Source organism: Vipera ursinii, assembly GCF_947247035.1.
Source record: "Vipera ursinii genome assembly, chromosome: 4".
Classification (NCBI taxonomy): Eukaryota; Metazoa; Chordata; class Lepidosauria; order Squamata; family Viperidae; genus Vipera; species Vipera ursinii.
Genome location: NC_139514.1, coordinates 68,105,514 through 68,121,567, shown reverse-complemented (window position 1 = coordinate 68,121,567; position 16,054 = coordinate 68,105,514). Strand labels below are relative to the sequence as shown.

At 42.4% G+C, this 16,054-nt stretch overlaps 1 protein-coding gene across 5 annotated transcripts in view; it reads right to left on the bottom strand.

Moving 5' to 3' along the window:
• CTPS2 (CTP synthase 2) overlaps positions 1 to 16,054 on the bottom strand; it is a 135,679-nt gene that overhangs the window by 71,482 nt on the left and 48,143 nt on the right. For all 5 annotated transcript variants that reach the window (XM_083362949.1, XM_083362947.1, XM_083362948.1 and 2 more), the window contains 4 exons: positions 8,088 to 8,176; positions 7,426 to 7,520; positions 4,537 to 4,599; positions 2,935 to 2,978 (listed from right to left, as the gene is read on the bottom strand). In XM_083362949.1, coding sequence (XP_083219075.1) covers positions 2,935 to 2,978; positions 4,537 to 4,599; positions 7,426 to 7,520; positions 8,088 to 8,176 — 291 coding nt within the window. The remainder of the gene's footprint in view (positions 1 to 2,934; positions 2,979 to 4,536; positions 4,600 to 7,425; positions 7,521 to 8,087; positions 8,177 to 16,054) is intronic.

Below are 16,054 nucleotides of genomic sequence, written 5' to 3'. Positions count from 1 at the left end.
GTTGCTAAATGTGTGGAGGTGCTGGATGATCAAGTGCAAGACTTGATTCAAAAGAATGCTTTATTAGAAGCAAAAGTATTGGAAATTGAAGATTTAAAAGACAAAATTGACAGTGAACAGAGCTTGGCCCAATTTTACCAGATGCAGTTTGCTGTGAGAATTAGAGGCCTAAAAGAGAATATTAAGGAAGATTTAAAGCAGCTGGTTTCTGAGGCTTTTGAGGGAGTATTGAACCATCCAGCATCTGAATTAAAACAAGGTATGGACAAAGTGTTCCGTGTGAATTCGTGGATTGCTAAACAGAGAAAGTTGCCTAGAGATGTGGTGGTTTATTTTGTAAAAAGGGAAATTAGAGATGAAGTTATACAAGCTGCCTACGATACCAAAGTTGTGATTGCTGGTCAACAAGTTTTGGTTCTAAAAGAAATTCCTCCAAAGATTTTAAAGAGAAGGAAGGATTTTATATTTCTTGTGCAAGAGCTCAAGCAAAGAGATATAAGGTTCAGATGGGAGATCCCAGTTGGGTTGAGCTTCATGTATGATGGCAAAAGATACTGTTTGAGTAATGTGAAGCAAGCGCATGATTTTTATAATAATGTCTTGGAAGTAACCCCATCAACACTTCTGGAAGCTGCAGAGGGATCTGGAGAAGGAGAACATCAAGAGGATGAAGATGCACAGATAGACGAGAAGGGTACAGGAGGAGTTCAAGCTGCAACTCTTTTGGATGATCTTAGAGAACAGAGGGTGACGCGTGCTGCCTTAAAACGCTCAAAAAAGAAAAAAAAATAATAAGACCAGTAGAAATCTATGGAACTTCCACAAAATATTTATAGTTAAGTGGTAGTTGTGTTTTTTTAAAAAAAAAAAAAAAAAGTTTTGGGATGCTATGTATGGTAATAGATTTGATTTTTTTTTTTTTTGGAATTAATGGACAACTTACTACAGAGGAAGAGGAAGAAAGTTTTGTGGGTTAATGTGGGTTAATTTGTGTAAGAACTATTCATTAATGTGCAAATGAGAATATGTTAAGGTAATAGTGAATTGTGGAAGAACATAGATGGGAATGATGCTAGTTTTCTTTTATTTTAGTTTTTTATATATATTTAGTATTATTAAGGATTGGTTTATTATATACAAGCTAGAGAGTGATGGATTTTAGAGTTTATAATTGTTAGTATATGATTGTTTATGATTGCCTTTTAGATATATACCTTGTATTTTGCTCTGGGAAGTCGGGGGGGGGGGAGGGGGGAGGAAGGGAAGTGGAGGGGGGGAGGTAGGGGAGGGAGGAGGGGGAGGGGGAGGGGGGGAGATAGGGGGGAGGTAGGGAGGGGAGGAGGGAGGGGGAAGGGGGTTTTTTTTTAAAGGAAAATTGTATTTTATAAAACTTTTCAATTAAAAAAAAAAATCAGTTCCAACTTTGTGAGGTGTTTTTTTTCCTGCGAGAAGTTGAAATTGATTGATTGATTAAACCTTTTTTTTTGCACACGGCAGCAGAGGCCTAAAGCGAAAAGGTTTTATAAAACCCAGCTGAAGCCTAGGACTGGGGCAATGGCATGCGTGCCCACAGAGAGGGCTCTGCGTGCCATCTGTGGCACGTGTGCCATAGGTTCGCTACCACGGAGCTAAAGCAACTGGATTATCTAATTTGGTCTCCTAAAGGATCCTTTCATGAGGGCGATGGAAACAAAGTAAACTTAACATCTCAGAACTAACCAATCATAAACATATAAAATGTTTACATTTGTACAAAAATCTCTGTAAAACTCCCTGAAATAATTAATAAAGATTGATATTTATTTAAATCTCTACATGTCTGATGGTTGGCCAAACATCATCCTAATGGATTTAAGAGTGAATCTAAAGTATTTACATAAAAAATATGAGTCAGGCAGAAGTTTCCAGACCTCACTTCAACCAAGCTACATCACAAAAGTTGTGGCTTGAGAGCGAGTCCAATAAACTTGTAGGGACTATTTATTGTACATGTCCAAACCATATCATTAATAGGGGATTACACAAGTTGTAGTCAGTACTCTCTGAACACAAGAGGTTTTCCTTATAGTAACTAGTCATTGATAATTTTACATTCCCACTTAACATACACATCCCTGTTCTGTACTGATTGATAATACAGAATGTGTTAATTGTAAATCATGCAATGTTGAACTTTCTTTACTAGTCTTGATTTACTGAACAATTATTTTATCGCTTATCTCAAACATTATGCAACACAATATATTAGGTTACTGTCTAATAGCTGCTTGGGTTAAATAATTTTATGTATCCAATTTCTTACACTGTTATTTTTTAAAATATAAATATGCCATCCTATTAAAAGTGAGCTTCCAAAAGTACTATGCTTAGCAGCAGAATTTTTATCTTAATTTTGGTGCCTACTGCATTCAAACCATTATCTTTTGAGCTAACAGTGCTAGCAAAAGTCATGCATGTTCTACAGTTGCGTGTGACCTTAGAAAACTGAGAGAAGCACACATTCATAGTTGTTTGTCATTGTTTAAGCAATTGATCTGGCATAAGTGTCTGCTTTGAATAGTGTTTATATAAAAATGAAATTATGGGTGGTCTTTATTTAGTATTCTTCAACAGTTTTTAAACGGATTTTAAACATTACTGTAGTAAGAAAAGCAAAAGAAGAACTGGAAAGAAAATACTATGATTACAACTGGAAAATCAACTCATTTAGACTTTTAAATTCATTCATTCATTAGACTCATTTAAATTCAATGCAAGATCTATGCACAAAAAGTGACTCATTCAGAAACATTCTTAGCCATGCTTGCAACAGATTCCTTGGAATTAGTAATGCTTGTCTGTCTTGACTAAGTGATTTAACAAGTATAATCAAGAATGAGCAAATCTGGGCAGAGTCCAATACCTATTTAAACACAAGGAGAAATCAATACTTACAACAGGATTCTTTGTATTGGGGTCAAATTCTGTTGAGTTTGCATCTGTAGAAAAAAAAATTAATTAAAAAACTGATGTAAAGTCTGTCAGTTCTGAGGATTAAAATGTTCTTCTCATTGACATTTCAATATTATACATAATATATTCTTCAATTAAACAATATGAAATAAACCACTAAAATGAACACATGCCAACTGAAGACATTTATGAATGATGTTCTAACTGACATTGTGGGCAGAGACTCATATAAATGATAGCTAGCATAACAGATGTGCATCTATAAATACAGTACTTCCCAATTACTTCCTTGCTCTGAGAATATGCTTAAAAGTCACTATGAACAATGAGAAACATTAAGCCTATGCATTAGTATTAATTGTCAGGTATGCCTGAATTCTACACCCCTAAACCATTGTGACAGCAACAAAGATAGAAAAAAAGCAAATAATTTAAATGAGAAAATGTGGATTATGACATAAAGCCCATATCTTCCATTGTTGCATATGACATTGTGATGCAAATATGAAAGGCAGATTTTCATTGTGACATACTTTTAATCATTTTGACATCATAATAGTTAGCTATAGATACCCATGGATAATCAAGAATACCCAGACAAAACAGAAAGACCTGCACATAGGTTAGAGAGCAAATGAAAGTATACGATATCATGAAGAGAGTAAAAGAACTGAAATGGAAATGGGCTGGTCACATAGCAAGAACAACTGATGGCAGGTGGACCAAGGCAGTCATAGAATGGATCCCACTTGATAAAAAGCATCCGCAAAAGAGACCTAAAACAAGATGGATCGACGACATTAGCAAGTATTACGGGCCCAATTGGCAAAATAAAGGTCAGGACAGTATTGGTTGGAAAATGCAGAAGAGGCCTTCATCCTGCAGTGGATAGACAATGGCTAAACTGATGGTGATGATGAATCAAGAACTCAAAAGGGTGTTGGACCATGCTGTTGGTTTGACTATTCTTGGTGATCAAAGTTTTTTTTCCCTTCAGTTGTCAGAGTTTCATTAGAAATATGATCCTATCACAAGGAGTGTGGAATTTTCTTCAGGTTAAGGGCATCGACATCCTGTTTTTGCCTGGAGGAATGGAAGATTCCTAAAAGTCTAGAGAGAAGATAGGAGACTGAAGGTGGCTGAAATCTAAGAAGTTCAACTTATTATTGAAGTATGCCATTAACTTATATATATATATATATATATATATTACTTAGTGTTGGTTGGTAGTTATGCAACACCAAAATTAAATCAAATAAACATATATAAGTAACATATTATTGAAAAATGATGAGAATCAATAATTCTATAAAAAACCAATGTTAATTATTTTTCTGGATTTCCTCCTGACATATTTTTCCTAAGGAGGGAACCTCTTACACAACAATTCTGCTAAATGAAATTATCTTGCTTTATTCCCCCAGTCTGATTAATTACTGAATGCAGCTAAGAACTATCTCCTTCTGCAAGTGGAGATTTCTTCACCTACAGAGCTTATGCTTATTTGATTTTTACTAAGTTAAAGTGGGACTTACTCCCAGATAATTTGGTGTAAAATAGCATATACCGGTATTAAGCGCATACCTTGCCAGTTTAGACAGTTCCTTGCAAATTCCACTACTGCCAGCTGCATTCCCAAACAAATTCCTATAAGTAACAAAAAATGATAAATGATACAATTGCATATATGCATTTATATATATTTTCCAGCCAAGAAACAGAACATATGCAGTTGCTTTGTGATCCCAAGAGCAAAAAAGTGAAGCAAAAATGTAAAAACAAAATATCACAGGGTTTCTTCAACTTAATAACCTGTTGCCTAATGACTATTCACATTTAAGAAGTGGATGAAATAGGTGCTTTATGGTCTTTAGAGTGAGTGTGTGCGCGCGCATGTGCTCACACACATACACACACAGTGATTGTAAATTGTTGTACTGCCCCCTGTGGTCATATGACATTATGACAGGTGCTTGGCAACCAGTCACTTTTATAACTAATTGCAACATTCTGCAGTGATGTGACCATAATTTGCATTTTTTTGTTGGTTTCCAATGCTTTTTGCTAGTTTCCAGTGAAAACCATCCATTCAGAAAATAGCTTTGGCTAATGAACACAATGATTCTCTTAACAACCACCACAAAAGATGTAAAAAATGTGGATTCATCACATGGGGGTCTCAACTTACAACTGCAATGACTTACAGCTGGTTTTCTGGTCCCAATTGTGGTTGTAAGTTAAGGACTACCTGTCTTTATCACTCTGAATTTTAAACATCATCCTTTCTTCTGCATTTATGTTGCTCTAATATTTTAATGCACGGAACGCTGTAACAGCGTTCCGTGCGCCTTTGGCGTCTAGTCATGCCGGCCACATGACCACGGAGACGTCCTCGGACAAGCGCTGGCTCTTCAGCTTTGAAACAGAGATGAGCACCGGCCCCTAGAGTTGGAAACAACTAGCATGCATGTGCGGGGGAACCTTTACCTTTTAAAAATATTTTAACATCATCTCTTCATCTTAGGCAAAAGATTAATCAACTGATTGGCACTTGCATATTTTCTATTATTAGAAAGTAACTGGGAGCTAGAAATAAGAGCTAGACAAAGTTTCTTTGAATACTGGTAGTCCTATCAACTTTTAGTTACCGTTCAAAGTTACAACAGCATTAAAAAAGTGACTTACGACCATTTTTCACACGTATAACCACTGCAGCATTCCCATAGTCACATGATTAAAATTCAGATGCTTGGCAACTGGTTCATATTTATGATGGTTGCAGTGTCCTGGGGTCATGTGATCACCTTCTATGACCTTCTGACAAGCAAAGTCAATGGGGAAGCTAGATTCACTTAATAACCAGGTTACTAACATCAACTGCAGTGATTCACTTAACAACTGTGGCAAGAAAGGTCATAAAATCGGGCAAAGCTCACTTAACAAATGTCTCACTTATCAACAGAAATTTGGGGCTCAATTGTTATCCTAAGTTGAGGACTACCCGTACTCACCTAATTTGGCAATGCAGTTTTTTTGCAAACTGCCAGACAAATCCATAAGCTGGAATATCAGGGGGGAAATATCAAACATCAATAATTATTTTATTTCCTTTTTTGGGTAAAGGGGATAAAAAGAGCTTTGTTGCTACATGATGTCCAAGAAGTAAGACACTGATTGGAAGTTGCTCTTTGCACCCTATTGCTCTCTAGAACAGGGCTTTTCAACCAGTGGTATGAGTACCACCTGTAGTACATTGGCACCTGGCTGGTGGTACACGACCATCCTAAAAAAGTGGTAGCAGGGGAGGGGAATGAGCTGAACTGGTAGTAGCACTGCATAAGCTTGAGCGAGAGATGGCTGGAGCTGCAGGGCTGTCAGGGCTCAGCAGAAGTGCCAGGATCAGCGCTTCTTCGGGGCTGTCAGGGCTCAGTGGAAGCGCCAGGATCAGCGCCAGGCTCCAGCTGGAGCTCGGCGCTGATCCTGGCACTTCTGCTGAGCCAGAAGAAGCACCGATCAGCTGGAATGTTGCAGCATCACCAGGGTCTTGTGATTTACATTCAGATACTTGGCAACTGATTCATATTTATGACAGTCACAGTGTCCCAGGGTCATGTGAAGTGACCAAAACCTGCTGCAACCACCCAACAGATGGGGCGGGTGGGGGATAAAAACCAAACACCTCCCACCCCACCCCCGCTGCCAATCCTCAACAGAAATGCTCACAACAATGAAAACCTCGGAAAAGAGTAAGAGCGCTGCCGGGTGGGCAGGCAGGTGTCTTGCTTGGCTGTGGCTTGGGGGGCACTTTTTTCAGTGCCATTGTAACTTCGAACAGTCACTAAGCAAACTGTTGTAAGTCAAGGACTACCTGTACTTCATCACTTTTTTCCTTTTTTTTTGGTCATCAAGTTTTTGACACCTTGCTAGGCGACTGGTGGTACTCGGATGTTGCCATATCCTAAAAGTGGTACAATGGGTGAAAAGGTTGAAAAGCCCTGCTCTAGAACCAACAAAAGGCCAATAGGAGGCCATCTTGAAGCCAACCAAGGCTTTGTGCGTTTTTGTCTTTTCCTCCCTGTCATTAAAAAAAACACACCATCCCTTTATTGTGGAAATGGCAAAGCAAGTCCTCAATGAGGCTGTGTACATCAGGAAGACGGTGGCAAAATACAACACCACCCTACCACCAAGCAGGAGAGGAAAAAGTTGGAAACCCACTTGTTCTAAGGCAACAGAGAACAAGCTGCAAAACTGCTTGTGCAATTTTTCCACTGAAGTAGAAGCCAGTTTAACTTCCACAGCTCCCAGGACATTTCTGAGATAGCTGCTGCATGAAGTGCCCTAAAAGCTCACAAGCTTCTGAGCTGGCATTTCTACTTTGAAGTTGGAGATTCACAAGCCTGGGAAATCTGACTTGAACAAATGTTATCAATTATGCAAGACAAAAAGTCCACTCCTGGTGTACTTTCTTACCAAGAAAAGGCTTTTTCCTTTTTCTTGCCCATGAAATGGCTTGAAGCTTTCCTTCAGTTCCCCTATGGCCAAAGCCTCCAGGTACTAATATGCAACTGAAATAATACACAATACAAAATTCAAGCATAACACATGAGCCAAATAATTTAGATTTGAGAATTATGCGTATCTGTGCCATACTTTTACTGATGGGTAGAACATAAAAGACCTTTTATCTGAGTTTTTCATCTTAACATCTTATCAGCATACGTTATTTCAAACATACCATTATGGTAATATGTGATCTCATCCTAAGGACAATTTTTAAAAAATTTTGTCTGCATTGCATAAACCTGTTTCTTGTTCACATAATAATATTATTAATTAACATAAACTAAAGGTTTGCTTTTTATTATAACTTATTTCAATTCATAGTTTAGGACATTCACAAAAACTAAATAACTCAAAACACGTAATAGGAATACTTCAGCAAAAGTAAGGCTGAAATTTCCAGAAATGCATAGTAAGAGTTGGGTACAAATACACTCTACATACTGATATATCAAATGTTCAGGTTTTGACCTGATTATAAATAAAATTAAAATGCATTTATTTATAAAACAATAAACAAGAATCAACCAGGTAAATCGGGGTGAAAACTGAAGAAAAAGGTATTTGCTTACTCTGCTTTACATAGCTTCTGCCAGGCCTGATGGAATTTCACTGGATTCTCAGCCTCCATAGCAGGCTCAAGGTCTGCTGAATCTATATACTAGTTGAATAAAAAGGCAGAAGATACTTTAAATATATGTATATATACACACATACATTAAATACAATGGAACTCTTCTCAAAGTGAAAACCTTAACAGTTTATAATTAGTAAAGTTTTGAATCTACAAAGCATTCTACTCCAGCACTGGTTCCGTGATTGTACTTAGAGCGTTAAGGAATCTATTGAATAATATAAATTTTACATAATTTAGAGACATTTACATAATGCAGAACAGGTTGAATAAAACGTGGGCTCCAGGATGTTTTTCAAATTTATAAAAAAGAGGGAAAGCTTGTTTCAGATGAATGATGTTGTCAGGTCCCCAAACACTCATCGTTTTCCCTGCATACTGTATATATGCTACTTTTGGAGCCTGCCATTCTGCTGGGAGGAGGGGGAGCTTACTCTAGCTTGGGATAACTTTCACTTTCTACTCTCTCCTCCTGCCTCTGTCCCCTTGAGAAAGAAATGTGTCTCCCTTATCAGGGAGACAGTTACAGAGAATCGAAACTGGAGAAGACCTTGAGATGTGCACCTACTGTGCCAGTTACCTGCTCATAAGACCACCTGTGGATTGGCTGGATTTGAAACGGACATTATGACTTTGGTGGGAGGAGGAATATTGCTCGCTTAACTAAACCGTCTGCATGGGATTTTCCCCAGATCTCGCTTTATCTTCCCTACCGTCACTGACCCCTAATAAAAGTATCCTTTTGAGACAATGCCTGTTTCAAGAATTCTGCTTTCTTGGGTGGTTAGTTGAAGTGGGTCCTTATATAAGGCGAGATCTACATAGTACTCAACCCAGAGAAGCTGCTGCTCTACCAGGGGAGTTGCAAACTATTTCTACATGGAGGAGTTCCAGGCAGAGAAATGGTCCAGAGATCTCCTCTGCCTAAAAGCTGATGAAAGCCTCTCCAGGGACCTGTAAGAGGCCGGACCTTCTGGTGAAGATTGAGCCAGATGGTCACTTGGATTCGGTAAGAAGGACTCCGAGGATGTGAAGAGAAACCCCTGAAAGTGTCTTTTACTCAAGGCAGAGGGAAGAAAAAAGTAAAGAAGAAAAATCCAGAGCCTGCCCCTCCCGACAAAGATGGAAAAAAGGAGGAACTGAAATTGGGGCCAATGGAAGCAGTGATGGAGTAAAGCAACCAGAGGCAGACCACCTCAACCAGCCAAGGTGAAACCAATTCCAATCAGAGTGAAGTTTGATGGAGACCCAAAGTGATTGGGGCATTTCCTAGCACAAGTGTTCACCTACATGCAAACCTATGAGAGAACACTGCCTACCAATGTGAAGAAGGTTCATGTGGTCACCCTGGCTCCAGAAGGTGGAGCAGCTGACTGTGACCCTGTACAACTGCAATGCACCCAATTGAGAAACTTCAATTTATGGCTGCACTCCGCAGGCATTTCGAAGACCAGCTGGCCTATAAGAAAGCCTGGGAGCGGATTAAAACACTGAAGCAAGGAAGGAAATCAGTCGCTGAGTATACTGAGGAGTTCAGAGAGTTGGCCAGTCACCTACGCTGGCCAGAGGACATCCTGGTAAGCTGTTTCCAGGATGGACTCAATGAAGAGCTGCATAATTGTTGCGTAGCCCTTGGGGCCCCAGGGTGGCTGTATGACTAGTGCCTGCTAGCTGAGGAAGTAGGGATGGATCAATGCAAGCATCTGCATTGGTGAGACCAATGACTGGTGAGACCAAGCTTCAAGCAGCAGACTGATAAGCGAGGAGAGACTGCATGACCTTTGCCTCCCCACCTCGCAGCACTACCTGCTTCAAATGTGGCAAAGAGGGACATCAAGCCATGGATTGCCATGGTAGGACACCTGCCAAGAGAAGGAATAGTCTACTGGCCAGGAGACCCCTGAGGACCCAATCACGCCCCAGGGAGACTGCAGTGAGATCCGAGGAAGTCACAGAGCTCTCCTAGGATCGCAATCAAGAGGGTCGAGCTCCGACTCATCACTACGATGATCCAGGGACAGCGGAGGATGACTATGAGGACGACCTATTGGTGAGTGAGCCCATAACAGTGCCCCTAGAGCCCCTCTCACACACACACACGCCGGGAAGGTGGGTGGTCTCCCATCCTATTGCTGAGGATGCTTTTGGTCTCCTCACCAGGTCTCCTCGCATGGAGTGGGAGTGGGCCTCCCTCTGACCCATGCACTTTGCCCTCCTGCACCCACCATGAGCAACCTGACCAAGGAGAGCAAGCACAGAAGCAGTAGCCTTGAGGAGGAGGTAAACACAGCTGGGCACCCCCTCGGGGAAGTCCGGCTAGGCTAGGTAGGGATGTGGGATCCTGATGCTGTGGGAGCTCAAGCGCCGGGCTGGGCGCTTGACCTCCACTGCCCAGGCCTCCAGGCAGTCCATGCCACTGTCCAGGAGCTCCCTGCATGGCCTGAGGCTCACTGAGGCTCCTCCAGTGGACCATGCCCTGACGCTCACCCTGGTCCCACCCCCCCTCCTCCGGAGACACTCAGATCCACCCCAGTCCAGTGCCCATGATGCAAGTAATGTCGAGCTGACCATGCCCACCCAGTAGGCCACGCCCATGCCAGCCACATCCACCCAGTAGGCCATGCCTATCTGGCACCCAACGATAAATAAATTGGGTTTGGGTTGCAGTCTGGCCATTCGGTCTCTAAAAGGTTCGTGCCCTAGAACTTTGTATACCCAGCACTGGTAGGACAGTGAAATTAGCAGCCTTGCTGGACTTGGGGTCTACCTGGTGCATGATTAGCCCAGAACTCGTGGGGAAAATGGGGATCCCCCTCAGGAGGCTTAAGATTCCAATTACTTTTTGCCAACTGGATAGTTCAGTTGTGGGTGGGGGTGCCTGCCAGTTTTGCCACCAGACCCTTATACATTGACTTGGGAGGCCACACAGAGACTTTTAATGTTTATTATGGCCCCAGAAATGGAGTGGCCATTAGTGCTAGGACTGGCTTGGCTAAAGAAGTGGAACCCCATGATCAACTGGAGAGAAGGCCAACTGAGATTCCTGCAGTTGGAAGCCTCGCCCATCACTAGAGAAAACTGCGGGAGATGTGGATTATGTCATGATTTTGCCTCCGGCTTCAGTGAGTTCCAGTAATTCATACATCAGCATCAGCATCTTTATTTCCAGTCAGGAGAACTACAAGCTGCATTTTCTAATTGATATTATTCATACAAATGCTATATGCCAGCCAATGGCAGCATTTGCTGGAAATTTAAAGGTTACAGAATTGGGGAAGGCTGTCCTGTATCTTTCTTACAATCAATGTATATATTAAAAATATTTTCATTTAATTATCATTGAAATAGTAGCTCTGTCTGTGTGAGGATGCTTTCATATTGTATACAGACAGAGATCAGAGGAAAGTATAGCTAATGCATATATAGATATCTTGCAAACTGTAGAACAGCATAATATTAACACTAATAACTAGCCAAATTTCCAGTGCATTCTACATGCTTAAACTGCAATTCAAAAATGTACATGCATTGTATTCTTCCACCAACTAATCAATTTTAACTGTGTATGGCTAAGGTATTGTTCTAGGACCCCACTTGCAAATTCACAGCCTCCATTCATCTGCAGATGATGACTGGAACTAAACCACTGAGTCGTCCCCAAAAGCTTTAAAAACTCTTGCTAGAACTTTGAAGTGAATTGCACTCTGCGGTCAGATATTATTCACTGTGGATCATCAGGCAACCTATAGACATGCTGCACAAACAGTTAAGCCAGGGTGGATGCAGAAGGGATTTTTCTGGCCTTTGCACAAAGTGTACTTGCTTAGAAAACAGATCAGTTATCACCCAAATTACTGTGTTCCCTGAGCTCTTGGGGGAGTTCCACTATAAAATCCATGGAGATTTCTTTCCATGGGGCATTGGGCTCCACCACTGGTTGGAGCAAAGGTGGGGTTTTCCCTTGTTGTCATTTTGCTGAGACACATACTGGGCAACTGGCTACATAGCACTCAATGTCTTTTTTTAGCAATGCCCACCAAAATTGCCATTTAATTAAGTGTAAGGTTTTTACAAACCTGAAATGCCCTCGGGTTTTAGAGTTATGACTTTTCTTTAGCACTAATAATTGTTGGCTTTGGGGAATGTATAACTTAGCCCCTACCCAGGCTAGACCATTCTGCATTGTACATTCATTCTTTTGGGTTTGGAACCACTTGTCACTCTCCAATACTGCCTTTAGGGTCATTTCTACATTCTAGTCTATCTTTTGCTTGCACTCGGGTGGTTACTGGTGCAGCAAGCTGGCGGGATGGAATGACTGGCCTGATCACTTCAGGCTTAGAGTTGTTGTATTCTGGACAAAGCATCTGCCAGGAAATTTTTCCCCCGGGATCTACTGCAGTGCAAAATTGAAACAGTTAAAGTATTGAGCCTAGTGGACCTGCTTGGGCAACAATCTCTGGGTTTTTTTTAGAGCCTTCAAGTTTTTATGTTCAGTCCACACCTCGAACAGTGTTTTGCCCCTTCCTGAAAAAGTCTACAGATTAGGAGCACCCAGTGCACCAAATAAGCTTCCTTTTCCCAGACTGCCCACCACCGTTGTTTGGAGGTGTGTGCACATGGTTGCAGGGCACCCTGATCATTCTGTTGCATCGCTAGCATCCACCTGAACAATGAATGGGGTGTTTGGGTCTGGGTATTTCAACACCGGCTCAGCTGCAAAGAGGTGTTTCAGTTTCTCAAACGTCACTTGGCATTCCATTGTCCATTTCAGCGGCTGGCTGAGTTTGGGCTTCCCCTCCTCTTTTGTTTTTAACACATTGGTGATGGGGAGGGCGATCTGAGCAGGTTCGCATCCCACCAGGCTCAAGGTTGACTCAGCCTTCCATCCTTCCGAGGTAGGTAAAATGAGGACCTAGATTGTTGGGGGCAATTAAGCTGACTTTGTAATAATGCCGCTTGGGGGGGGTGTGAAAGCCCTAATAAGCAGGCATATACATAGAATGAAGGCTACTGCTAAGCTTGTAAGCCGCCCTGAGTCTTCGGAGAAGGGCGGGATATATAATAAAAATAAATAAAATAAAATAAATAAAATAAATTGGCGGTAAAATTTGCAAACCTCAAAAAACTTTGCAGTTGCTTTCTGGTGTAGGGTGAAGCCCAGTCTGGTACAATTCGAATCTTTTCCATCTCTATCCATCATTAGAGATGCAGTAGCCCAGATGTTGCTCTGGTGGAACTCACATTTGGAGAGCTTCAAGTAAAGCTGGGCAGCCCAAAGTTTTTTGGGTACTGCCCTAATCAACTTCACATACTCTGCCATGGTTTCAGTATAGATCACTATATCATTTAGGTAAACCAGCACACCCTTGTATAAGTGCTCATGCAGCACCTGCAGGGGCCCTTTACAGTCCAAAAGGAGAACGTTAAATTGAAAACATCCCAAAGGGCAGTTAAATATTGTTTTCCACTCATCACCCTCTTTAATTCTGACTTGGTAATATGCTTCTCACAAGTCCAGTTTGGTAAAAAAAATCTTTCATTTTGCCAGATGGGCTAGCATGTCCTTTGTCAGGGGCAACAGGTAGATGTTTTCAACACACACCCCATTAGCCCTCTATAGTCTACACATAGATGAAGGGACCCATCCTATTTCTCCCAGAACAGGACCAGGGCAGCCACCCTCGGTCAGGCCGATTGGATGAACCCGCAATTTAAAATTTTATCTATAAAAGCCTGCAACTCCTCCAGTTTCCTAGGAGTCACTCAATATAGCTTGGGCTTAGGCAGTTTAGCACTCAGCAGGATTTCCAAGGAGCAGTCAGTTGGCCAGTGGGATGAGAGCTCATCTGAGCTCTTTTCACTAAACACATCCTGCAAATCCTGGTACTCCTGAGGAATTCAAGGGATAGCCTTCTTCCGTTCCTGCATTGCAGCACCCACCTCCTGGCTTGGCTTAGGGGCCCCTAAGTCCTCTCCCAGTTTTCCTTTTGCTTCAGCCCCCCCCCCCCGGGATTTTAAGCAGCTCCCTCCTCCAGTTCACATAGGGTTTCCATTTCCATAGCTATCCTAATCCTAGCATCAGTGGTCTTTCCACGCCTGGTGCTACAATAAAACTCAAGAGTCTCTGTGTGCTCCCCCATCCATATTTCTATCAGCTCCGTGACAAATGTCACTGGGATCCCCCCTGCTACAGAGCCATGTAGCTTGCAAAATGCCACTACTGAGTCGTCTAAGTCTCATTCCTAGCTTTTCAACCAGGGCAAGTGTCCGGTCCACCTTCATGTCCTGCCATTCTGTTGAAGGGGAGGGGGAATGTTGGCATATTTAGGATGCTTTCATTTTATTTATTTATTTATTGATTGATGGGATTTATATCCCGCCCTATCTCCTGAAGGACTCAGGGCGGCTCACAATAAAACATATAATAAGTACATAAATCAAGATAAAATGAAAATTGAGAACATCAGTGCAATAAAAAATTAGAGAATTTTAAAATGAATTAAAAATACTAAATATAAATTAATTAAAATGCCTGTCAGTCTAGGTCAGCTTGGTGGAACAGGTGTGTTTTGAGGCCGCGGCGAAAGGATTGGAGGTTTTGGGCTATCCGAAGCTCAGGGGGGAGCTGATTCCATAGGGTTGGTGCTCCCACAGAGAAGGCCCTCCCCCTGGGGGTCGCCAGCCGACATTGCCTAGCTGACGGTACCCTGAGGAGGCCTTCTCTGTGTGAGCGTACTGGACGATGGGAATTTGTTCCCGGCAGCAGATGGTCCTGCAAGTATCCCGGACCTAAGCCATGTAGGGCTTTAAAGGTAAGTACCAGCACCTTAAATCTCACCCGGAGGGCAACTGGTAGCCAATGCAGCTCACGCAGGAGGGGTGTAATATGGGAGTATCGGGAAGCTCCCATCACAACCCGTGCAGCTGCATTCTGCACCAGCTGAAGCCTCCGGGTGGTCTTCAAGGGCAGCCCCATGTAGAGAGCATTACAGTAATCAATACGGGAGGTAACGAGTGCGTGGGTGACTGTACGTAGGGCATCTCGGTCCAAAAAGGGGCGCAATTGGTATATAAGACGAATCTGGGCAAATGCCCCCCTAGCCACGGTTCCAATGTGATCTTCAAAACTGAGTCGTGAATCTAGGAGGACGCCCAGATTGCGTGCTTTATCAATGGGAGGTAACATCTCTCCTCCTATAGTCAGAGATGGAACCTCTTGGACTAAACGAGATGACGGTATGTACAGCCACTCAGTCTTGGCCGGGTTGAGTCGAAGCCTGTTTTCTCCCATCCAAATCTGTACCGCTTCCAGACAACGGGACATCACATCAAGGGCATCACTGGGTTGGTTCGGGGTGGAGATGAATAGCTGGGTATCATCAGCATATTGATGATATTTCACCCCGAAGCTACGGATGATCTCTCCCAGCGGCTTCATATAGATGTTGAACAGGAGGGGCGAGAGCACCGAACCCTGAGGCACTCCACAATTAAGAGGCCTAGGGCTTGACCTCTGCCCTCCTGCCAACACCGTCTGCGAACGGTCCGAGAGGTAGGAGGAGAACCAACGCAGAACGGTGCCTCCCACTCCCAGCCCCTCAAGACGACGCAGTAAGATACCATGGTCGATGGTATCAAAAGCCGCTGATAGATCTAATAGGACCAGGACAGAATCAGGGAGGGAAATTGTCTTCAGAGACGAAGCAGACTCTCTCCCACACATCATAACCTGAGAGTGACATGTTATCTACCTAGCACCTCAGCATTCTCAAAACATCTTCATGGCATCATATTGGCTGCCAGTGGACTGGATGGGGGGTTGAGACTTGGGAAAAATGAAGTAATAGGTTTGCATTTTACATGAGATCTTCACATTCCGCCTGACTTTCCTGCATCTACTTG